We start from the raw sequence: 20,668 nt of genomic DNA on the forward strand, positions 1-20,668 counted from the left end.
TGTGCCTGAGGAAATTTTTTTAAATATCTAGGGTTGTACAGTCTTCTATCCCTCACCCCTTAGCCGCCATCCCTCCCCAATTTACTTCCCCCGCTGACTCCCATCTCCCCACAAAATTTACTTCCATCCAAGGCCCTAAAAATCTCTCTGAAACGTCTGGCCTCTATTGCTAAACCTTTTCCTGATGATTCAGGATTAAGAAGTGCCTCAGATGCACAGGGGTTTTGGAAGCAGGGCCACTTAATAACTGTATTCTGCTTTAGTTACTGGAGAATAATGTATACTAACAAATTGATTTGGTGAGACTTTATGATACATGGTTTCTACACAAGATAGCCAGATAAAATTATTTTAGCATAGGATACAATTACTTTAGCAAAATAAACAATAATAAAGGTGAACATCTACTATGTGCCAGATTCTGTCCTAAGTTTTCTATGTGCAATATCTCACTGAACAATATGCCAACACTTTGAGGAAAATACTAAATTATCACCTCTCTTTAAGAAAGGAAACTGAGGCAGTTACGGAGCAGGGATTATTAGGATGGGATTATACGGCTCAGATATTTAAATCAGACGCTTGGTTCACTCAACTCCAGTTGTACCCTTTATCAATCCAACGCTAAACATGTCACTCAGTCTTGCTCTCCCTTACTTCCCTCTTCTGAAGAGTGTAAATAATACAAGTACCAGCTTTGTAGGGTTTTGGGAGGATCCAGCTGAAATAATTAAACCTAAGATCTTAGGATACAGCCAGATACACAGAATATGCTTAAGAGGTGGCAGTAGGGCCAGGCATGGTGGCTCACACCCGTATCCCGGCCCTTTGGGAGGCCAAGGCGGGAGGATCGTTTAAGCCCAGTAGTTCAAGACTAGCCTGGACAACATGACAAAACCCATCTCTACAAAAAATTAGCCAGGAGTGGTGGTGCATGCCTGTAGTCCCAGCTACTCAGAAGGCTGAGGTGGGAGGATCACTTGAGCCTGGGAATTTGAGGCTGCAGTCAGCTATGACCATACCACTGTACTCCAGCCTGGGCAACAGAGTGAGATCCCGTCTCCAAAACAACAACAACAACAAAAAAGTGATAGTAATTCACAGCTAAAAAGCAGTACCCCAAAATGACAACCCTCATTATTTCAACCTCTTCCTAAACATACTACCATCTCCTACACCCCTGCTCACACACACCCACTGTGGGGAGCAACAGCCTGACAGAAAGGGATGAGCCACAAATACCCAATGGCAGGGCACACTTGAGGCTTCCTTACCAGGTCAGTGGCCCTGGCAAGCACACGGCAGCACCCACAGCAGGCACTCGTGGGCCAGGCGGCAGTAATGTGATCTGAGGGCAGTTTCTACAGAGGACTATATAAATAGCCCCTCTTATTAATAGAGGAGCCTGCTGGCCAGGACCCCAGCTGGAGGCACTCCCTGGTGGGCTTTCCTCAGGGCTGTGGGCAGTGAAGACCGTGTGGCTTGGACACAGCTGCACAAGTGTCCTCATGTCCTCCAGGGGCCTCGCCTTCTCTCTCCAGCCGGCACACGATGTCATGTGGTTCTGAGGCCTCCAGAATAAAACCACTGCTAAACCACCGCCTGCTGTTTTGCCAGCCTGTGGCTCCACTCTCACTGAGGGCTACAGACTGAAGGCTCTGTAAGGTCTGGGAGAGCTGACAGCGCCGAGGCAACACTGGAGACTGGTTAATTTCGAAGCAATAGCATGTCAGCTACGATTTTTTTTTTCTTTTTTGCAATATCCTTCCCCACCTCCTGACGCCTCATACCTAAGAGCCTCTTTCTGTCTCCATGACGTTTTAGAATTCCCTTAGGGAAAGGCCTGGGTCTTTATCAGTAAGAAGTTCTACTGTTCTAGGCATCAGGGAATTCATCTCATCCATCTCACAGAACAGGGAGTGACACCAGGGATAGGAAGCACAATGGCAAGACATTCAACCTATCAGCCTGCAAAGATTCATTTCTAAACAATGCACCCAGCTTGGAGGGCTGGGTAGTTCCAAAAGTAGCAGGAGGGAAGAGGGATAATATTCAGTGAGCCTCTCCCATGTGCAAGGCCCTGTGCATCATCTTAATAACTATAATAACACCAACAAGGTGTTATGATGTCAATGTTACAGAAGAAAGAAAGCAAACGCTGAGGCACTAAGTAAACTGTCTAGGGTTTCAGGACCCTAGTAAGGGGCAGAACCAGAAATCAAACGTGAGTCTGCTTGCTACCAAAATGAGAGTTTTTCCCACCACATCACATTGAATCCCTAAGAGATGACCTCTGTCTTAACACTCCCTATACTTGGAAGGTACTGTTGCCAAAGAGCGTGTGGACCAGGATTACACTGGAGAACATAGGTCAAATTCTACCACTCACTAGCCATGCAGTTTCAGCCAAATCCCATGCCTCAGTTCCTCTTCATCTTCAGTTGACTGTGAGGGTTAAGATGAAAGATGTAGGAAATTAAGGTAGCGTAGCCTCAAGGTTAGCACAGGTTTTGAATTCAGCTCTCAAGCTTTACCAACCATGTGACACTGTGCAAGTTTCTTTAACTTTTCTAAGTATCTGTTTCCTCTTCTGCAAAGCAGAGAAACTCCTTTTATTTTTCTTACATTTTTTTCAGAGGCAGGGTCTTGCTCTGTTGGGTGGAGTGCACGGTGTGAACACGGCACGCTGAAGTCTCAATCTCCTGGGCTTGAGCGATCTTCAGGCTGCAACCTCCCAAGAACCTGGGATTACAGGCATGGGCCACTATGTCCAGCTAATTTTTTATAGAGACAAGGCATCACTTTGTTGCTCAGGCTGGTCTCAAATTCCTGGGCTCAAGTGATCCTTCTGCACCCAGATGAAAAAATGCTTACAAAGAAAATGTTTTAAGGGGCTGGGTGTGGGGCCTCACACCTGTAATCCCAGCACATTGGGAGGCTAAGGCGGGCAGATCACTTAAGGCCAGAGTTCGAGACCAGCCTGGCCAACATGGCGAAATCCCATCTTTACTAAAAATACAAAAATTAGCTGGGCATGATGGTATACACCTGTAATCCCAGCTACTTGGGAGGCTGAGGCATGAGAATCACTTGAACCCAGGAGATGGAGGTTGCAGCGAGCTGAGATCACGCCACTGCACTCCAATCTGGGTGACAGAGCAACACTCCATCTCAAAAAAAAAAAAAAAAAAAAAGAAAGAAAATGTTTTGTATCAGGCAAGGTGTGGTGGCTCCTGTCTGTAATCCTAGCATTTTGGGAGGCCGAGGCGGGCAGATCACCTAAGGTCAGGAGGTCAAGACCAGCCTGGCCAACATGGTGAAATCCCATCTCTACTTAAAATATAAAAATTAGCTGGGCACGGTTGCAGGCACCTGCAATCCCAGTTACTCGGGAGGCTGAGGCAGGAGAATCACTTGAACCGAGGAGGCGGAGGTTGCAGTGACCCAAGATTGCGCCACTGCACTCCAGCCTAGGAGACAAAAGCCAAACTCCATCTCAAAAAAAGAAAAAACAAAATGTTTTATATCACAGAGTTGGTGTTAGGGTTAAGTGATGTCATATTCCCCAAAGGTTTATTAGCACACTGCTACAATTACTGTGACTGTTCCTAAGTGAGAAATATATTTTTAAGACTCATAACCAGTATCTCCAATGAAGATACTGGTGGGAGTGCTCAGTTCTAGAGCTGGGTGAGTTCTCAGTTCTAGAACTCTAAGAAGTGCTGAGTACAGGCTGCAGGTCATGGGAGCCAAAATAACGAAAGTTGAAAGCCTGTCTAGGCAAGGAACAAGAGGAACAGGGAGTTAGAACAACACTGATAATGCTCACCAGAGCATGTCCCATGCCTGCCCCTGATAGACAGGGGTCAATGAGGGTTGAAACCATAAAAGGACCTAGCCTCTGGCCACATCCCCCTGCCCTCTTGCATGCCAGGCACAGTGGCCCTCAGCCTGCTCCCTTCTTGAGGCTTTGTACTTGCAGTGCTCCCTGTCCTCATCATTCACACCTGCTCAGTCATTACCTTCCTGATCATACTATTTCTGTTATCATGCCTCCAAAATTCTTCATACAAAAAATACTCCCACATTACTCTGTTCTATTTCCCCCATACCACTTATCTCCAGTAAGTCTTACCGGTTTCCTTATTCAGTCCATGGCTTCCCTCCACTTAATGTAAACTCAGTGAGAGGAGAGGTTTGTCTGCAGGGTTGGAATTGGGTAGGGAGGGGCACAAAATTTAAGAGACAGCCAAAAACCTAATCACCAAGACAAATACTATATTAATGTAATATTTTTTAAATATGAAGATGAATGCAAAACAAAATTCATGATGAACAAAATATGAAAAGTTTAAATCAAGACAAAATCAGCAACAGCACCATGTGAAGCCATCGTGGAACCGGAGGCAAAAGGATAGGAATTAGTAATACTAATCCTATCTTGAGCTAAGCTTTTTATATTTTACTCATTTTTCTTTTTATATTCATTTTGACTTTCAAAATACTCTATCAAAATATCCTTTATCTTGACTGCTGAGTCTCTGGTGTCCCCACAAATTATGCGCCTGTGTTGGGTGCCTCACTTGCCCCTCCCCAGTCCCAGCCCTCTTTGTATCTTGTTCACTCCTGTAGCCCCAGCACCCAGAATAGCGCCTGGACAGAGCAGATGCTTGAGTAAGTATTCAATGAAAGCTTGAATGATGCTAGAGAGAACTCCCCAATTTTGTCCAATCCTAAAAGAAAACACTAAGTTTGCAGATGTACACAGAATTTGAATATATTCTAACCACAAGCCATTAAAGACAGCTTGGATTAGGGAAAGCACTGGGTTACAAACCTAACAAGCTCCATGATGGACTGAGTTTATCACCTTGGTGACTATGATGGGCTGAACTGTGTTCCCCTAGAGTTCATATGTTGAAGCTCTAACCTCTAGTACCTTAGAATGTGACTACATTTGGAGATGGTGTCTTTAAAGAGGTGATGGGCCCTGATCCAATAGGACTGATGTCTTTATAAGAAGAGGAAATCTGGACACACACAGAGACACCATGCATGCACACAGAGGAGAGAGCACGTGAGGGCACAGTGCAAGGCCTCGGAAAAAACCAACCCTGCCAGTACCCTGATCTTGGACCTCCTGTGTCCAGACTGTGAGAAGATGAATTTCTGCTGTTTAAGGCACCCAGCCTGTGCTATTTGTTTGTTATGGCAGCAGCCTTAGCAAACTAACACAGTGACCCACTTCAAACTTCCTTTCCCCTGCCACGGGCTCACTGATCCTCTGGGAGAATGACAGTCCTAGAGAAACCATTTCCAAGGCCCCTTCCTGTTTTTGCTTCTTTAACTTTTTAAAACAGAAGCAGAAATTATAAACGCCAATCTAGAGAATCTGGAGATGAGGGTACGGAATGCAAGTATTTTGCAAATTGTACCAGCTGATGAAATTCAAATTTATTTAGATATGTCATCAATAATGGAATCAAAGAATAACAAGTAAGCCCGGGTGCAGTGGCTCACACCTATAACCCCAGCACTTTGGGAGGCCAAAGCAGGAGGATCACTTGAGGTCAGGAGTTCAAGACCAGCCTGACCAACATGGCGGAACCCCATTTCTATTAAAAAAATTAGCTGGATGTGGTGGCACACACCTGTAGTCCCAGCTACTCGGGAGACTGAGGCAGGAGAATGGCGTAAACCCAGGAGGTGGAGCTTGCAGTGAGCCGAGATCGCGCCACTGCACTCCAGCCTGGGGGACAGAGCAAGACTCCGTCTCAAAAAAAAAAAAAAAAACCATACTGTACAGTTTGATCCTGAAATTACATATGTACACGTGATAGTTTTCACTAGGTGTTCGCAATGGGTATGCCTGGGTAAGAATACCGGTGATTTTCATTCTTCACACATTTCTGTAGTTGCCAATTTTTCTACAGTATGTATACTACATATATGTGAAGGTTTCTATAAAGTCTCCATGGAATTAAAATACCTGATAATCCTAACATCCACATGAAAAAGAGAATACATTAAAAGGAAGAAAAGATTGCAGCCTGATTTACAAGACACTGCAAGGGACAGCAAGCCTAGAGCTCCAAAGGCAGTCATCCTAGCTCTGCTTGGAGGTGGAGGGGAACAGGTAAGCCTCTATAGTCCATCCTTCCATAACTTTACTTCCTGGGAAATACAGGTGGGCTGGCATCACATGCCACTGTTGAGTAGGCTGATCAGCTTTCCCGGGAACTGTGACAAAGTACCAGCCCAGGTTGTGTCACTCCAGTTACAAGGCTTCCCACAATGGAGGGACTCTGCTATACACCCACCATGCGCCCAGGATTTCCAGGAGCTCTATGCCTGCTGAGTTGTAACACACCCTTTATGGACAGCCTAGGAAGAACAGAGAGCCTAGGGAAAGGGAGAGATAAGCAGGAATAGAATTTGTCAACACAGCCCATACACAAATGTTCCTTCCTACAAGTTTAGACTGCAGATCTAGGGGAGTGAGCGATGCTGCAACACGAGAGGATTTTCCCAAAGAGCTCTCCATCCTTCCAACCACCAGAGGTTTAGGGGAAGACTCACACTTCCTGTAGATTTGGCAAGTCCTCAAAACCAGCAGGGTCAATCTCAGAGAGTTTGTTGTAACTCAGGTTTCTGGTAAAGACAGAGAGAGAAAAAAAAACGGAATCAACACTTGGCATCATACCCAGGATTCAGAAATCTTCTCTTGTCCTGCTCCCCCAACCCTCAAAATCCAAGCCCCCACCCCAGGATCATGTGTTAAGTAACCGTATTGATACTGAGATTCACAGACATACCCCTCCCCACCTACATCCATAAATAAGGCACTCCAAGCAACTCTGTGAAAACCCAAATGACCTGAGATTGGCTAAACCCAAATGAATTTCAATCAGTATCATTTCACTATTAACAACTTGGAAAGAAATTCCAAGGTAAGCCAGTCCCTGGTCCAAACGCTTTGCATCATACCAAGTCCAAGGCTATTCTTAATGGCATTTTAAAAAAATTAATGTTTTACTAAGTATCAACATCAAGCCTTAGTAAAGGAGAAAAGGGGGGAAAAAAAAAACCCTTCATTGTCTAAACCAGTGGCTCTCAACCAGGGATGATTCTGCCCCCCAGAGGACACTTGGCAATGTCTGGAGACATTTTTGGTTGTCACAACTGGTGGCAGGGAGTGGGGGGTGTTACTGGCATCTGATGGATAGAAGCCAAAGATGCTGTTAAATATCTTACAATGCACAGGCAGCCCTGCACAACACAGAACTGCCCAGCCCTAAATATCAATCCTAGGATTCAGAGGTGGAGAAACCCTGGTCTACACAACAGCTTAAGACTAAAAATTGCACAAATAGTCAAAGTTCAAGTGAGTGTTTGTGAACACTGTAAGATCCTGAATCATAAGGCTACTTATGAACACAGTATTCCCACCTTCACTGAATAAACCAGGAGGGATAGTCACACAGGAGAAAAGGGCCAGTTGTTGGAAATTCTTGTTTGTGTTAACCACAGGCAGGGAAAGCCTCAGGTGAGCAGCTTTCTCAAGATGATAGCATCTGTGTCAATGGTTCAGAATTACAACTCTCCCTGCTTCATAACCCAGCCATACCTTTAGAGGCGGACAAAGAGCAAGCTGGGCACTATTCTGTTAGGCGACCACAATCTCAACCAGACCAGCTTCATCTTTCAGGAACAAAGCCACAAAGATGTGATCCAAATGGGCCCTAACTTTCTTTGCACAGAAAGTAATCCTTCCCTGCCTCCAAAGTCTACCCAGCCCTGTGTATGCCGAAGAGGTTTACATTTTTCATCTCAGCTATTAATTCCATTGACATTACTGCCAATTAACAGTACGACTAATTATGAGTTTAAAGTTTGTCTCGGAAAGTGTCACGTATGTGGCAACAATCTTTTAAACTTACTCCAGAGACATTTCAATCAATAGTAACCTAGAGCTGAGAGCCATTTCACTATGAACTCAGAGACATTCATCTAAATAAAAGTCAAACTACACTTGAAACTAATGGTACTTCTGTATTCATGGTACAGCCTGAATTAAAAGCAATTTGTCCAGAGATTATGTTACCATAAAGATTGAAGGTGATAATGCTTTAAACCGCATATTGAAGTCAAGTGTGAGCTTGTCTGTGCCTGGGGGTATTTATTAATGGGTACCCAGAAATCCCAACTTAGACTTGAGAAAGAAAATCTACAAATTGAGAGAATTCTCCCACATCAGAAAAAGGACTTAACAGACTGAGATTTTCTTCTATTTTGAGCAGATTATCGTAAAAAGGGGGATGGAAATACTGTCTCCGGGTGTAAAGATATTGTTGAGTTTACGAAGACTAACTTTTGTATTGTTATAGGTAACAGAAGTTGTGAAGCTGGAAGGGACATTAGAGAAAGACTCGGAAACCACAATGGCAAGAGCTTAGAGGACAAGCAAGTAAGAGAGAGCTGGTAAGCCTGCCCTGCGTGTAACAAGGTTGACACGGAAGTGCCTGCCACCCACCTAAAGGGGCATTTGCTTCTCGTCCCCTGAAACAAGGGTCAGTGGAGACCAATCTTCTCAGAGGCTCAGGATCTGAATTCCTGTTTTGTTTGGCCCATCCAGGGCTGCCTTATTACTTTAAAAAAAAAAAAAAAAAAAAAAAACCTGAAAAGATTTCACATATCTGCAGGCCACATTTGGCTTGAGGATCACCAGTTTTTGCCTCTGATCTGGGCCACTGACTCTTGAGGCCATTAGGTTCAAAGGGAACAGTGTGTTTCTGGCTTACACGTGTGGCCTGGGCAGAGCTAGGGCTCACCAGGTCTTACACAATTAAACTGATGGCTCAGTTTGGGACTATCTGAAATGAGATTACTTTCCTCATTTCCCACCCAGCAGGTGTCCACAGTCTTCAGCAATTTGGTATAAAACCATTTAAGTCACAACACCCTTGGGTTTGTCTTTCCCTTAAAGAGCAGACAAAATGTATTTACATTTCAAAAATGTTATAAAAATTTTGCTTTTTAGACAAGGCTACTAGAGCGAAGGGTCTTCCATTTCAGTACTATCTAGAAGCCCAGCAGTATCAAGACTTAACACTGAAATGCCAACAAGCAGCAACAGAGATGAACACACTTAGAAGTGGCAACATTAAGTTCTCATGGGGTCAGCTGGAATGCGGCGACTTTTAGAGTTTCAATTAACTAGAAAAGCAAGTGTTAGGGTGCTACCCAGAAAGGGTACCTCTTCTCTCAGAGCACCTGTTGGCAAAAGAGAAGACAGCCGCCGAGGCTCATGTCCCTTTCTGCTTTGGACAAGCGGCTATTCCGGTTTTTAAGTCTGAGAAGTAAGTGGGCCTGAAGAGTGGAGTCAGCTGTGGATCCTCAATAGGTTTACTAGGAAATGAGGAAAATATTTACTACAGTCTCCCCAGGAACTACAATATGAAATAAAATCCTCAGAGACACTTTCTTGTTGGCCCAATTCAAGGAGACAAACTCTAACTTTTTTTTTTTTGAGACGAGTCTTGCTCTGTCGCCCAGGCTGGAGTGTAGTGGCATGATTTTGGCTCACTGCAACCTCCATCTCCCGGGTTCAAGCAATTCTCCTGCCTCGGCCTCCAGACTAGCTGGGATTACAGGTGCCCACCACCACGCCCGGCTAATTTTTTTGCATTTTTAGTAGAGACGTGGTTTCACCATGTTGGCCAGGCTGGTTTCAAACTCCTGACCTCAGGTGATCCGCCTGCCTCGGCCTCCCAAAGTGCTAGGATTACAGGCACGAGCCACCGCACCCGGCCTAAGCGTAATTTCTTTAATATGGTAAAATACATATAACATAAAATTTGCCTTTGTAACCATTTTTAAGTGTACTATTCAATGGCACTGAGTACCTTCACACTGTTGTGCAACCATCACCACCATCTATCTCCAGAACTTTAGAAGTTTCTCAACACCCCAAACTGAAAGTCTGTACTCATTAAACATCAGCTCCTCATTCCCTTCTGTCTTAGCCCCTAGCAACCTCCATTCTACTTCTGTCTCTAAGAATCTGACTACTCTAAGTACCTCATGTTGGTAGATCATAGAATATTTGTCCTTTTGTGACTGGCTTAATTCACTTAACATAATGTCTTCAAGATTCATCCATGTTGTCACATGTGTCAGAATTTCATTTTTTTAAGAGATAGGGTCTCACTCTGTCACCCAGGCTGGAGTGCAGTGGTGCGATCACAGCTCACTGCAGCCTCAAACTCTTGGGCTCAAGTGATCCTCCTATTGCAGCCTCCCAAGTAGCTGGGACTACAGGCACACATACCACCACACCTGGCTAAATTTTATTTTTTTAGTAGACATGGGGGTCTCGCTATATTGCCCAGGCTAGTCTTGAACTCCTGGACTGAAGCAATCCTCCCACCTCAGCCTCCCAAAGTGATGAGATTACCAGAGTGAGCCACTGCACCTGGCAGAATTTCATTTCTTTTTAAGGCTAATATGCCAATGTATGTATATGCCACATTGTGTGTACCCATTCATCACAGATGGCATTTGGGTTGTTCCTCCTTTTGGCTATTGTGAATGATGTTGCTATCAACATTGGCATTTTTTTTCCAAATTTTTAAAATTATTTAAACAAAGTTTTTTCAGGCCTTTTCACTGCTTACTGATAACACTCATTTCTCAGTAATTAAGAAAATACACTTAGCCCAAGAGCTTTGCAGAAAGGAGCGTGAATTCCCATCTGAGATCCCAAGAACAATCAAAGAGTTAATCAGTAAAAACCTTTAATGAGGCCTTTTCTTTCAGGTGGCAGCTGACATGCACACACATCTAAAGCATCTCACTTATTTCTATGAACACGATCGCCCTGTACTAGGCCTGACATCTGAATGTGTCTTCGGTTGAAGGTTTCAGATTCTCCTGTCAAAACAATTCATCTGTCAGTAGGACAGATGCTGTCGAAAGCATTTCTGCACCTTTCAGTAGCAAAGAGGAGAGGAAAGAAACCTCAGAGAATTTAGTTACTGCCAATTGCAGCTTTAATTAAACATTTTGTCAGCCATTGTCATAACACAAATTTTCCCTGTTCTTGCACAAAGGGTGCGCAGATCTCTGAACAATTGAGCCCGGCGATAGATATTCTTTCAGCTAATCTGCTGAAAGATGACCGTTCGGCCCACCATTCACAGAACACACAAGAGGCACCTCTGCAGAGAACAGCTCAAGTTTTATCCAGGTCTGTCTGAAAAGCAAACTGTTTAACAGTGCACAACGACAGTTGGCTCGCTGAACATGTTTCCTGACGAGTCCCCTTGCCCCAACCCCAAGGAATCTGAAGAGCTGAAGTCTTTCAATAGCTGCAAAATCCCCACCATTATCTAAACCTGTGCTGTCCAATTTAGTAGCCACTAGTCATGTGGCTATTTACATTTATATTTAAAGGAAATTAAAATTACGTAAAATTAAGAATTCAGTTCCTTGGCCACACTAGCTATATTGCAACTGTTTCACAGTCCCACGTGGCTAGTGGCTATCAAAATGCACAATGCAGACAGAGGTTATTTCTATCAGCACTGAAATTTCTATTAAACTGTGCTGTGTCTAAATTACAAAAAAATCAACAAATATGTCTAAATCATGAAATAATCCACAAACATTTCAAGTAAAATGTCACCTACTGAAGAAACTTGAATCTAAAAAACAAATCTGAGTTACCCGATAACTCAAGAATTATGTAAAAGGATGTGGTGGGGGATGGACACTGATACGAACACAAGTCCTTTCAGGACACAAAAAGTTCTGAACCATCTCAACAGGGGAAAGGGCCTTCAAAAACTGAAGTTATGAGGAAGACACTCTTAATAAAAACTGCCCTCAGAGTATAATTCTATAGGCTTAATCGGCATTTATATAATCTGACCAGCACCTTCCTGGATTATAACCAGAACCACATATTACAAACTTGGCAAATGTTATTCAAAGCTGGTGAACAGTAATTCATCGACTCCTTGGAAGTTGAGGGATAAAAAGTTCTGTTTACTTTTGAGTAAGCTGTGGTGAGGAAATAACCCCACTTCGTCAGACACCAGAATTATCACTTCATCCCCAAAAGCAAGTATGGCTCACAGACCACTGACGAACACAGACAGTATCTCTCACTGTGAAGAGGAGCGCAACCCATGGCTCTGTTTCTCAACATTAGCAGAATAATTCAAAGTGGAAGGAACTGGTTCGAAATCCGTGACAAGCATTCCCTGAAGAATGAGGTTTTCATACTTGGTTTGGTTTCCAGGCTAGCCTATTTCCCATTACTCAACTCTGTCTGGACTACTGCGCGCCACAGTACTTTGCATATTTTCAGCTTTCAGATGTTTGCTAAACTGCATTAATACAGCTGGAAAGAAAATGTAAGGTAATCCAACAACCCAACTTCTGAGCACCAGTGGGCACCCAGCTCTGGCCTGGATGCCGTGGGCTCTGGCCATTCATCTCTTTCTCAACCTCAGAACGTGCACTGTCAGCCACTTGTTAAAAAATTGCCTGCTTTGGACTAACCAGAAAAAGGCGATTCGTACTTTCAAAATTTCAGCCGGTGCGAATGAGGAAGAACATGCAACAATGTTTAAGTTATTTAATCCTTTAAGCTTTTAAGGCTGTTTCTGCTGCATTTTTACTTTCTGAGGAATTACACAGTACACATCAAGTTCCAATGAAATCACATTATGTTCCCATGTTGTAAGGTTTTATGAGAATAAGACTTTGTTCAAATCCCAGAATATTAGATGTTCTTATCTTTTTTCTATTGTGATGCTTTCCCCTTGTTAACCAAAAACCACAACTGAACAAGCGGATAATACACATTAAAGGCTCCTATTAAGATGACAAAATTGCATCTTGAACTGGAATCATTCCTCTAGTATCCTATCCAAGGATTTCCACTCAGGAGAAGGTTCTGTACTTGCTGCTACCTCTCTTCAGTAAGCTAAGCGGCCACATATTCCCTATGGCAAAAGAACAAACTCTGCAAATAATCAAATGAAAAAATCACTCAGATTGCAACATGATACAAATAGCTCATTTTGTAAGCTTTTGGGCAGTTGTATCTCACAAAGTCAGTAATGAGTCACAGTTATTTCCATTTGTGAAAATTTGACATAGATCATGATCTATGCAAATGAGGGAAACCTACGGTGACTCAAAATAGGAGATACTATATACATACAGCTATATATGGACCCAGACTCACTGCCTATTTTTACTCCTTAAAAATCAGCTATAATAATCAGCCTGGGCCTCTGAAGTCTAATGCCTACGACATTAACTGAGAGAAGAAACTCATGCCTGCCTCTGTGATCCCACAAGGTCTTACATGTGCTTCTCGACCTTTACTAGCTCACATATGTCATCCTGGTGTGTAGCTAATTTGAGTACAAGCCTACATCTTTTCCCTCTAGCACCCAACAAATGTCAAATATGACAAATATTTATTGGCTACAAGGTATACTGCACTGTGATAAACTGATAACAAATTAGGATAAGATCTAGTCTGTGACCTGAAGTGGTTTACAACCCACTGGTCAAGTTAAGACTCCTGGCTGGGAGTGGTGGTTCACGCCTATAATCCCAGCACTTTGGGAAGCTGAAGTCGGGGAATCACTTTAGGCCAGGAGTTTGAGACCAGCCTGGGCAACATAGTGAGACCGTGTCCCTATCAAAAAAAAAAAAAAAAAAAACAATACTGACCAAATAACTACAGCGAAAGGCTCTCACATTGCAAGCATTCTGTAATGGTAGATCAGTAGTTACAAATTGGTAGTTCGTGGGTACAAAGCTGGGCTGCAGGGAAACTTGCTTGTTTCTGACTGAACAGTGTTGGTAGAAACCTAAAGTTTTCACCAAAAATAAAAGTTTCAGCTTTTCCAATCACAGGGCCAGCATTCCTAATCGAAACAATCAACTGCATGCATTTACCAAGCATTCCAATGACCACAGACCTCACCACTCCTTACTGTCTCACCCATGCCCTCTTTATTCGCTGGCAGTATCTGCCTAGCCCCTGTGACATGTGAGTTTGTCGTCCCTAGTATGGATAACATGAATGAAGGCCAGATGTCATCCAGAGCAGGGAAGATCAGCTGTAATGAGAAACGTTTATCGAAAATGCAAGACTTCAGCTAGGCCTAGAAGAAGAGCATATTTTTTTGAGGAAGAGTCCTGGGAAAATGAGGCCAGAAAAGTAAAATAAGGAATGGAGGGCATGAAGTAAAATAAGCAACCAAAAAGGCCAAGAAGTCAGGACTTCCTAAAAGGAAAGGGCAAAACACAAATGGTTCTAGAGCAAAGTTGAGAAGAATAGCCCCACGCTGCCAGACCCACAACCCACCAGGCAGTTAAGTCAAGGGTTATATAAACCTTGGCAAACCCTAGTGCCAGGTCCCTCACGAACATTAATCTATCAGGCCATTAAAGTTGATTTCCATAAGAACAGAGTATCTCCTTGTTCATCTACTTAAAAGTTCTGAACTAGATAATCAAGAGGCCCAACTTGTTTTCTCACCATTACTGAAGGCAGTTAGCATTTGCTTTCTATACTACCCCTTAAAATGGGAGATTCTAGGAACTTTCCTACCAAAAATCTTAGTTTGGCCAAAGAGAAACAAAATAATTAGGTATAATGGGGTTTTGTTCTGTTTTACTTTAAGCAGTCTCATGTTTACTGCAATTTAGTACCGTGGAAAGCCCACAAACTTCCCATAATAGTCTCTCGTTAATATGGTATGTGCATCATTAACCCCTAAAGATTAAATTAATTTAATTAAGAAGAGGCGCTCCAACACACCAGCTCTGCAGTTGGTGGGGACTTTATAAGCAAAAGGAATTCGGGCAGGGAATAGGTGCTGCCAGAGGCTGACCCTCCCCAGACCTGACACAAAGGGAACATCACCACGGCCACCCCAGCAGGGAATGGGTGCCTACAGCCACCATTTGGCTTTGCTATTAGAGAAATGCTTTGCGGAGGCTTCGAAATGGGGAGCGGGAAGAGATGGGTCAGAAGTCTGGTCATTCAGGATCACCTATTCTCTACTCTATCATCTCCAAAAAGCAACACTAATTCACCCTTTCACATAGTCCTTAAGCTCTAACAGGACTTTCCAGACTCATCACCTGCACAATAGCTCCCCCATCCTCACCCCATCCAGTAACAGAGCTGAATCTTTACCTCCTGGAAGCCCAGTCATTCTGCAGAACAGAGCGGGGTTGGAACCTTGGAGCCAGGTGCTCCCTGCTCCCACTGAACTCTTCCTCCAGGTGCCCTGACAGCCTAGGGCCCCAGCCGCTGCAGGGAGAGCAAAGGCTCATCCATCCCAACCAGCAGGGATGGAGGGCAGCCAGAGGTAAAACCCAGAGGTTCTCTCAGTTAAAGGATGCCAGAGAGTTCTCATAAGTGAAAACCATGCTCTACTGCAACAGAAAACAGGAGACTTTTGCTTCTGGAGTAGTAGAAACAGGTCAGGCAAAAAGGACAGGAAATAAGGGACGAGTAAAACTGAGAAAAAGGACACATTAACCTGGTGGATACATTTGGAATCCCAGGTTCACCAAGTGCTTTGTAAAGTCCACCAATGCTCCTCTGGTCACAGATTCCTGTTTTCCTTTCCTAAAACTTCCACATCTACCCTTCCACATCTGCCCCGGCCCCTGCTAAATGTCCACTTTCAGGAGACTGATTAGCTTCCTATGAAACCACCAATGCAAAATCCAGGGTGCTTTCTGAAAATGTGACGCAGCTTTAAAATTCGCTAACTTCGGGCTGGGTGCGGTGGCTCACGCCTGTAATCCCAGCACTTTGGGAGGCCAAGGCAGGCAGCTCATGATGTCAGGAGATCGAGACCATCCTGGCTAACACGGTGAAATCCCATCTCTAGTAGAAATACAAAACATTAGCCGGGCGTGGCGGCAGGCGCCTGTAGTCCCAGCTGCTGGGGAGGCTGAGGCAGGAGAATAGGAGAATGGCGTGAACCCGGGAGGCGGAGCTTGTAGTGAGCAGAGATCGCGCCACTGCACTCCAGCCTGGGCAACAGAGCGAGACTCTGTCTGAAAACAAAAAATAAAAAATAAAAAATTCACTAACTTCGGATTGACATGGGAAAGATGCAAAACAGCAATGAAAGCTTCTTTGACTGCCATGTGCCACAGAGGAGAATTTAATTGTGTAAACTGTGGCACAGTCACCATCCGTAAGTGATGCCGTGATGAATCTCCCATTCCAATACACTGAAATGATTCTCCACTTAATGGTGAGTGATTTGACACACTACACGCCCACACCTAAGTGCCCTGAGATGAACATTGCCATCGAAGAGCAAAATACCTATTTTAACACAGGCCCATAAAATTACTTCTGGTCATGAGAGCAGGGTGGCCAAATTCCAAGTCTGCCTTTCTGGCAGAAGGTAGAACCACGGATTTCACCGGGATAAAGTGGTAAGAAAATTCTAGAGCAGTGACTTTTAATTCTTTAAGAATGAAACCTCCAATAATATATTACTTCCTCTGGGTGCAACAAACACAGATTAAAACATCAAAACAAACAAAAAACCCCTTCCCTCCATCTGAGTCATTCATTACACACTATTCTAAACACTCTTGTCTAGGACTTTCCTAGGACCAAGAAAGGATCGGCCATTTTGGGCCTTTTTAACTCTCATTTTTGACAATTCACTCTCTAACATAATCCAATCAGTGAAAATATTAGTACAAAAACCTCATGTTACAGAAATGTATGCCAAAAGATTAAAAAAAAAAACAAAACAAAACTAAGTGGTGACTCACTTCTGGACATGTAGTGATTCGGGGGGTTTGTTGTTTTTTTAAGAGATTGAGAAGGGCAATTTTAGGCAAATACCCTTCTGGGTCACAAAAGAGCAATGTATAAGTTGCCTGTATGTCCTATTTGAAGAAGGAAATGAAAGTGGTTTGTTTTAAACAAATACATCTGTACAAACAACAGCTTACCTTCGTGTTACCGGCACCTCCTTCGTTCCCCATCCACAAAAAATTTTAAGGGACAAATGACATAAGTGGGTGTAACTACCTTCCCAGGCTGGAGCTGCCCGTAAGGAAAACCCTTCCTGGGAAGCCACAAGTTCCCCAGAGTATGGGAGTCCTCTATCAGCCTCCACTGGAACTTACACGTGTCCTTTATTTTTCAACTGTGTGACATCACACCCACAGCTCACTAACATCTCTGTGAGGTCTCTTGGTGCCTGTGCGAAGCCCAAGCATCCAAAAATCTATAAAGCTAATATAAAAATCCATGTTTACTTGCATTTGCCACAATGCTTGGCCTTACAAATGGATTAAGTACAAGGTTCCTTCAAATATTATTTTCTAGGTTTATCCTCTCTTCCTTTCTCGGCTGCCTCAAAACAATGTAGATCACACAAATACAGACAGCAGATCCCTGGTATTAAATCAGCCAAATTAGAAAAGCGAATTTACCCCACAACTTTTCAAGAATACATCCGCTGTATTACAGGGAGGCACGCGACTATCTCTAGCTAAGTATTTTAAAGAAAACACACAGTTTTAAAAGGTCAGCCGTCTGGCCCACAGTGAAGTCGCTGACTTTATTAGCTAGCTTATCGACTTGGGATCTCGTCCTGTTCACTTTTTCCATTGGGCTTCTTAAAGTTTACGTGTGTCATGAAATGCTTAGCTAAAGCCAAAAGGCTAAGTTTTTCTTTCTGCAGTACTAAGACGTCGTGAAACACTCTAAATTTAAAAGACCATCTACCACATCATTTTCTCTGTTTAGAGGCGTGGGGCAGCGATGATTTCCCTGGTTCTGGTTGTTGAAATGGCTGAGAAGATACGAAGTCAAGATTCAAAAACCACAAAGTATTTCAGCATGCATTATTGTACACAGACTATTCTGCTATTAAAACATGGAACTTCCTTTTCACTGAAATTACAAGCACAAAAAAGCAGATGATGCATGCGACCTCCATCCTCGAACATATTAAAATTTTACTATGTCAAATGGAAAACTGGCTGTGAAAATGACTAGGCCACAACACACTTTTCTTTCTTTTTTTAAAATCATTCACCGAAGTCCCTAAAAATGATGCCTCACCTCTTCCACAAGGTCCATCTACGTTCTTTTTTTGGAAATGGAGTTTCACTCTTGTCACAAAGGCTGGAGTGCAATGGTGTGATCTCAGCTCACTACAACCCCTGCCTCCCTGGTTCAAGTGATTCTCCTGTCTCAGCCTCCTGAATAGCTGGGATTACAGGCACCCACCACTGCACCCAGCTAATTCTTGTATTTTTAGTAGAAATGGGGTATCACCACATTGGCCAGGCTGGTCTCGAACTCCTGACCTCAGGTGATCCTCCCGCCTCGGCCTCCCAAGGTGCTGGGATTACAGGCCTGAGCCACAGCACCCGGCCCCATCTACATTCAATGTGGCTGGCTGCATCACCCCACCACACACCTGTCCCCTCCCCACCCACCCCACTCCCATTTGCAGGTCCAGGTCATTTACTCACAAAGGATGTGTCTTACCGGGTGAACCCTAGTGGTACATTCCACTTGCTAAACTATATCTTAACCAAATAATGAATACTGGTACCTGTGGAATATGAGTCCTTTCTTTTAAAGCCAATCACCAGCAAAGATGGTTAAAAGCCTTGTCAAAAGTCAATCATCAGTAACTCCTTTTGGAGTTTCAGTTACAGGCAGAAATCTAAGAAACACCATGTGTACTTCTAGATACTCCATCGCCTCTCTGTGCACTAGAGAGAGACAAGAGCCATTCAATTCACAGAGCATCTTCACATCCAAGCAGAAAATCCAAGCCCACTGGTCATACCAAATCGAGACATCCACAAGATCAGCTACATTGAGGCAGCTGCCCTATGAAAACTGCTAGGACTTAGCCTAACACTTGCTATGTAACGAACACACAATCTCCCAGTTTCTACTAATCACTCCTTTGACAAGTCGAGGTTTCTCAAAGTCTCTGCCTAGCCTGTCCTACATCAAGTGGACTCCATCATGACTTCCCTCCAATAAACATGCTATCTTTGGTAGGGAGGTAGAAAGGTGGAGAATGACTTGCGCCTGCGTACTACACACTAACAAAATTAAGCTGGTTTTGTTCTATGCCCTGAGATACAGGGAACCAAACAAAAGATGGTGGTTGGGGGTGAGAGCAGTTTGCTGGAAAAGGCAGGCACTCAGTTATCAGATGCAACCTGTACTCCAGCTAAGTCTCCCCAAACTGGCTTTCCTTTCTCCTCACTCCCCCACACTCAGTCTTGATACACTGTCAAAGTAAATAAAAGCTATTCCAATCCCAGGTCTAGTCCACATGGCCACACAAACATGACTCTGCAAAACTGTGCTGACAACTGCATTTACCTGTGGCAAAGTGAACCAGGATCGATAAGCCAAGGTGGGTTTAGATTTGGTTAGGTTTAAGCCCATGGAAGCACAAAGAGAAAACCACCCACTCTCAAACTCAAAGAACTAGTGCAGAAAGCACCTGCACAAACTCGTCAGGATGGTTTATAAGGTCACAAGCACCTGAGAAAAGATCGTTTATTCCTAGGGGCAAGAGACAAATGGTAGGCCTGTCACACTACTAGTGTCAATATTTATCTAAGGCCTGGGTATTCACGATGGTATAAACCAGGCACCTTTTCAATTCAGTTATTCACGCAATCCACCACTACAAAGTACCAAAACAGAGATTCTTTACAGCTTGAATTTCTTTTCTTCCATTTCCACACACAGGGGGCTGGCTGCAGGACCCATGGTCTCTGTCAGCAATAATCCCTGCATCCTGGGAATAAAGCGTACAATGTATTTCAGAACTGCCTATATCAAATGGCATTGCACCTGAGGACAATGAAGAGGTGGGGAAGAGAGACAGAGCACCTGCTTTCTTCCTTCCCATGGCAAGCATGTTTTCTTCACTTGAAATGAGCGGAGCTTAGACCCTGTAGTAAAGTAAATGAACCCCAAGAGTCACACCTAGGCATGTCTAAGTGTGACTTACACTGCAGGATTAATCCAGCAACCAATACCCAAAGGTATGTGAAGCTCAAATAGCCCTCTCTGGCCAGCTCCAATTCTCTCCAACTCCTTAATCCTTCACCCCTTCCCTCCCTTAGCCTCCCCGCTTCCCCAGATAAAGGCCTAATCACAATTCTCTTTCCCAGGTAAAAGTCAAAAGAAATAAGCAGTCCATTAGTATCAACTTTAAGAGGTCCAAGAGACCTCTGAAAAACAGCTGTGGAAACCAGGTTCACAAATGGATTTCTCCAAGTCTCTCCCTATCAGTCCTCAAATCCCCTTTTTCCAAGATGCCACACTACAGTTCCCTCAGTCAAATCTGCTGGTCTCTTCCTGCGAGATACACTGCTGTGTAAATCAAAGCACTAGAAAAGATGGCTGTCTCTCCAGGGTCACATTAAAGAACCTGCCTCAAAACCCTCTTTAAAAGTTGCTGGCTAAGTGTCATTAAATGGATTTCTCAAGCCAGCTTTCTACAATTCACTAAACCTAGTTTTCAGATTCCATACACAGGATTCTTCCCAACTACACTGGGATCTTCACCAAAGTCCTCATGAGGACTCTGGATCCTCT

General features: G+C 43.7%; 1 protein-coding gene across 2 annotated transcripts in view; it reads right to left on the reverse strand.

Annotated features, from left to right (window-relative positions):
• Positions 1-20,668, reverse strand: part of LRIG1 (leucine rich repeats and immunoglobulin like domains 1) — a 126,730-nt gene that overhangs the window by 81,525 nt on the left and 24,537 nt on the right. For both annotated transcript variants that reach the window (XM_050781283.1, XM_050781282.1), the window contains exon 2: positions 6,580-6,651. Coding sequence is in view for 1 of the 2 variants with exons in the window: in XM_050781282.1 (XP_050637239.1) it covers positions 6,580-6,651 (72 nt within the window). In the remaining variant the exon portion in view is untranslated. The remainder of the gene's footprint in view (positions 1-6,579; positions 6,652-20,668) is intronic.

This window comes from Macaca thibetana, chromosome 2 (assembly GCF_024542745.1).
Source record: "Macaca thibetana thibetana isolate TM-01 chromosome 2, ASM2454274v1, whole genome shotgun sequence".
NCBI lineage: Eukaryota > Metazoa > Chordata > Mammalia > Primates > Cercopithecidae > Macaca > Macaca thibetana.